The 5,451-nt window shown below is 38.9% G+C and overlaps 1 protein-coding gene across 1 annotated transcript; it reads left to right on the top strand.

The window, feature by feature from the left end:
- Positions 1-6: 6 nt before the first annotated feature.
- On the top strand, positions 7-5,446 carry LOC124234581 (myosin heavy chain, skeletal muscle-like; the record flags this gene model as incomplete). The annotated part of the gene is made up of 8 exons (XM_046651921.1): positions 7-90; positions 676-802; positions 2,401-2,519; positions 2,678-2,874; positions 4,140-4,323; positions 4,594-4,759; positions 4,849-4,973; positions 5,390-5,446. Coding segments are annotated over exons 1-8 (1,032 nt in total), but the record flags the coding sequence as incomplete, so codon positions are not given.
- Between the last annotated feature and the right edge of the window lie 5 nt (positions 5,447-5,451).

Here is a 5,451-nt window from a genome sequence, read left to right as displayed (position 1 = left end):
GTCAAGCAGAAACTGGAGAAGGAGAAGAGCGAAATGAAGATGGAGATTGACGACCTGGCGAGCAACATGGAGACTGTCTCCAAAGCCAAGGTACAATCATGGTTTAAGTCTTAAAGAGACTTCGGTAAGACAGGAGCGAGTGAGCCTTTCAAGAGTCACTAGCAACTGACAGGAGGAGGTTGGTACAAGGCAGGAGACCAGTGGCAGGGAGGGGCAACTCGGGTGTGATGGAGCAGAGCGCTCATCGCCACACCCAAGGAATATGCAGAGTGAAAACTTAAGCTCTTTCAAATAAAAAAATACAGCTCAACTATACATTGAGATTTTCTAAAAACCTCACCTTGATTATGCTTTTTGTTTTTCCCTTAAGCACAAGTACATAATTTGTTTCTCAAAAAAACTCATGAGTTGAATCACGTATAATCATATCACAGATAAGCCAAGTAAGTAAAGACTTAAATTCACAAAGCAATTTAGTGGCAGCACGTTTAGACTATGTATCTCATTACTCTTTCCATCACAATCTATGGACTCAGTTGCTTTTGTTTGTTTGTAAAGACAGTTTATTCTCAAAATAAATGAGAACTGCAGGTCCTGTGGGATGCTTGGATAATTGAAAGTTTCTGTGGTCCAAATACTTGGCTTGAGATGTCTTCTACCACTTGTTAAATGCAGGGCAACCTTGAAAAGATGTGCCGCACCCTGGAAGATCAACTGAGTGAACTTAAGAGCAAAGAGGAAGAGCAACAGAGGCTGGTCAATGACCTGACGGGCCAGAGAGCGCGCCTGCAGACAGAAGCAGGTGGGTCACTTACCACTGTTGACCTTCAATGATAAATTTACCTTGGATGCTCAATTTGCTGAAAAACTCTGCATTGAGTTACCTGAGATCACATATTACCTCCCTGGGAGGTGCCCACTCATGTGAACACATTAGTGACCACTGGCACGGATGGCTTTCTTGCCTTCTTGTTCATTTGGTTTTAGCTGTTTTTGTTGTTGTTGTTTTTTAATAAAAAGATCCAGACTCTCTTGTACATTAGCATTTTAAAGCAGATTTCACTCTAATCAAAAAGTTATCAAATAAAAACTGTATCCTCACAGTATTTTCACTTTTCAAAATGCTTCCACAAGTTATTTATTACTTTGTTATCTTCACTAGTCTGTACAATGCTATCCCCATTTGAAAGATGACAGATCACAGTAGAGATGAAATGGCTTGTCCAAGAATGCTGACTCCAGTCTTTTTCCTGAAGTCTTGCCAATTACTGGTAGTTACCACTGTATAGCAGGGGAAATATTCAGGACCACAACCCAGCCCAGGAGCATTCAAGTGAGGTTCATAGAGGTTGATTATCCAAACTGGAGAGTCTCTGCATTTACTCCTTCCTCTATCAACCTATCCAACTTTCTACCAAAGTTCCACTTCCCCAAGTGAGAGGTAACAAGATAGAAATTTCTTTATGGGTCATTTGGGCTATGAAAGTAACAGGCAATCAAAGTATTGGAGAACCACTTTACTTCTTCATATTCATCCAAATGTTGTTCTTTTTGGAACAAAGCTCAAACTAAGGCTTTATTATTGTTATACTGGTGAGAAGTACACTTTATGAAAAACAAAATTTATTCTCAAAGAATCAAAATGCTTCTTGTATTTTCTCTTCCTCAAAACATGTTTACTCCTAGTAATTTAGTGGTATGAAAAAAATAATAAAGTTGGTATCCTCATTAAATGTTAAAGAGATAAAGCTTCCAGGTAACCAGTTCAAAAATGGTACTGAAAGGTTTTTCTCTCTTTTTAATATAAGGTTGTATATTTTCTGAACTATGGTGCTTAAAGAAATTAGAGACAAATTTAAATGCCATTTAGTTTAGGAACTGGCTAGTTATCCTTAAACCAACTCATTCTGGGGATGGAAGAATACTTGATGATTTCTAAATATAAAAATGCTTCCAGTATTTTCTTTTGCATATCACTTCTACCTACAGAGGGAATTGCTCAAAGTCTCCTATTTTCCAAAGAATAAACTCTCTGTTTCAATCAAATTTCAATAGAAGGTACACGAGTACAACACCATTGTAGACAAAAAGCACTGGAATGTTTTGTTGGTTTGATTTGCATTTCTTTTCACATGTTTCTTCATCAATTTCTATTGTGATCAAATAATCTTAAATATCTCCCAAAATCTTTTGCGTTGTTCATAAGCATGTCATCTGCCTCAAAGTTTTCCATACTTTTCATTTTTACACAGATTTGCTCATCAGGGTTCAAGTGCATGTTGGTGGTTTGTTGTAATCCGTGCTCTCCATCATGTTTCAGACTCAGCTCCCATTCCTTGCTCCAGTTTGTAATTTAGAGCTTTAGTTATCAGAGTAAGTTCTGGTTCTTGGTCTTTATAGGTGAATATTCACGCCAGCTAGATGAAAAGGACTCATTAGTTTCTCAGCTCTCAAGGGGCAAACAAGCATTCACACAACAGATTGAGGAACTGAAAAGGCAGCTTGAAGAGGAGATAAAGGTAAGCCGTACTTATTGTTGTTGCTCTCATTATCCTTGTTTTGGTTGTTTGTTTTTAGCTTACTTTCACAGATTTACTTCTGGTGGCCTATAGGAGGTTATGGACTAAAACATCACTTTAAAGATATAAAATTAAGTCACCAATTTCTATGTTCTCAGGCCAAGAGTGCCCTGGCCCATGCCCTGCAGTCAGCCCGCCATGACTGTGACCTGCTGCGGGAACAGTATGAGGAGGAGCAGGAAGCCAAGGCCGAGCTGCAGAGGGCAATGTCCAAGGCCAACAGTGAGGTTGCCCAGTGGAGGACCAAGTACGAGACGGACGCCATCCAGCGGACAGAGGAGCTGGAGGAGGCCAAGTATGTTCTAGACTTAGTCAAAATGGAAATATCTCTATTAACAATCAAAGTTCATCTGCTATAAGTACTATATGGGCAAATGTCCATTGAGCCCAAAACAAATAAAAAACTAGGGAAAAAACATGCCTGAACATAAAGCTAACCAAAATACCAAATACTGTAGGTTGTCTGAGGAAAGAAATTAAGCTAGAGGGAAGAAAGAAAAAGGATATAAGACAAGAGAAAGCTGCATGATTCTTTTTTAAAAGGGGGGTAACTTTTGACATCATTCTATTTATACAGGTATAGATAGAATAAGAATTAACTGTATTCTTCTGTGCCTCTCCTCCCTCCTAGCTACTAACAAAAGTATCAGTCCAAGGGGAGAAGTATGTAAGAGAAAAATAGTCAGGCTTGAAAGCAGAGCTTCTCCTTTTGAGATGTGAAAATATGGCTATTTATAGGGGGAAAAGGAAATATATCGTTAAAGACTAAAAAGTAGACAAAACTTCTCTGATAAGAAAGAACAAATTGTTTTATAAAGGACTAAATATTCAATGCAATCAAAAGTTCAAGACTAAACTGTCAGAGGGAGAATCTAGACAAGAGGGAACCTACTTATTCAACAGAATGTTTAAGGCGAGATCTAGTCATTTATTCGATGAATAATATACAACTATGTAGTTGGAATTATAATGTTTTGGTGGATGCCTTAGAAGAGATTCTGAATGGCGCTCTCAAAGTAAAATTTATATTGATATGGGGAAGCTTCTTTTTATGAAAGGATTAATGAAAGCTAGGAAAATAAAGGATATAATTAGACAAAATCAAGTATATTTCATTTGAATTCAATTCATATAACATTTGAGTACTTAATATGTGTGACAGCCAACAAGGATACAAAGATGAGCAAGATACAGACTCTACCCTCTTGAGATCAAATTTCAGTGGAGAAAAGACATAAATAACAGTAATTCAAGAGAGATATTAATATTCCATAAAGGAGGAATAAACCAGCTACCTTGAAGGGTAAAATGTTGGCTTGGGCTGATCATGGATGCCTTAAAGCCAGACTATGAAGTACGGCGATATTGAAATTTGGGTTGTTTTCAGTATTTGGTTGGTAGGAGAGTGGAAGGAGTTAATACAGAACTGGGCCTACAAACAAGCTTGGAAAGCCAAGTATTAAGGAGTCTGACTCTGGAAATCACTCTCTTGTACCCACTTTGAAACACCCAGTTGTACTCATGGCCATTCACTTCTATTGTCTTTATTTCACCTTTCAGGAAGAAGCTGGCTCAGCGGCTGCAGGATGCTGAGGAACACGTAGAAGCTGTGAATGCCAAATGTGCTTCCCTTGAGAAGACCAAGCAGCGGCTCCAGAATGAAGTGGAGGACCTCATGATTGATGTTGAGAGAACCAATGCTGCCTGTGCAGCCCTGGACAAAAAGCAAAGGAACTTCGATAAGGTATGTCTGCACCGGTTTCTGCCTCAGCATTCAACATATCATTAAAGATTGCCTGCTACCTTCAGTGCGCCTTATTCAAACCATCTGAGGCCTGTTCTCAGTAGCTCCTGCTCCATGGATAGGTGGGGGAGGAAAGGGGTCTCCTACTCATCTCATCATAATTATTTCAGTCCCAGATCATCGCAACTCTGTTTGAGAGTTGCAGAATAGATGGTTTTCATCCTGTCAAACTTTCTTCGCTAAATTTCTTGACCATTCCTTGCACCTCAGATCCTGTCAGAATGGAAGCACAAGTATGAAGAAACTCATGCTGAACTTGAAGCTTCCCAAAAGGAGTCCAGGTCACTCAGCACAGAGCTGTTCAAGGTTAAGAATGCTTATGAGGAATCCTTAGACCAACTTGAAACCTTGAAGCGGGAAAATAAGAATTTGCAACGTGAGTACATGTTAACTTTTCTTTAACAAAAGATTTGAAAGACTGTGTTCCCCTATTGAACAAATTTTTATATTTCTGTTCACCAACAGAGGAGATTTCTGATCTCACTGAGCAGATTGCAGAAGGAGGGAAGCGTATCCATGAGCTGGAAAAAGTAAAGAAGCAAATTGAGCAAGAAAAGTCTGAAATTCAGGCTGCTTTAGAAGAAGCAGAGGTAAACATTTTATCACATGCTCTAACACAATTACAAGAGGAATCAGGGTCTACTGCATGCAAGAACTGATGGATCAAGAGAAAATAAAATAACTTTTACCCTGTACACTAAGTACACATGGATGGAGGATGTGTAGAGGATGGAGAATTGACCATGCAAGCAACTAACATAACCATATGTCAGAAACTGTGCTAGACATTGAGAAAATAAAGATGAATAACTTAAGGGCCCTGCCCTGAAGGGCATGATCTAGCTGGCGAGATAAAAAAATATAAAACCAACAATAGCACACTGTAAAAACGTCTATAACAATGGAATAAAGATGTATAAGGCAGGACAAAGGTAGGAACTAATTCCTGTTTCTAGAATATATACACTTCCATTCCCTGCTAATGTGACCTCTTGCTGTCCTTAAGGCATCTCTTGAACATGAAGAGGGAAAGATCCTGCGCATCCAGCTGGAGTTGAACCAAGTCAA

This window comes from Equus quagga, unplaced genomic scaffold (genome assembly GCF_021613505.1).
Source record: "Equus quagga isolate Etosha38 unplaced genomic scaffold, UCLA_HA_Equagga_1.0 91798_RagTag, whole genome shotgun sequence".
Lineage (NCBI taxonomy): Eukaryota > Metazoa > Chordata > Mammalia > Perissodactyla > Equidae > Equus > Equus quagga.
This window is presented reverse-complemented; position numbering and strand designations above follow the sequence as displayed.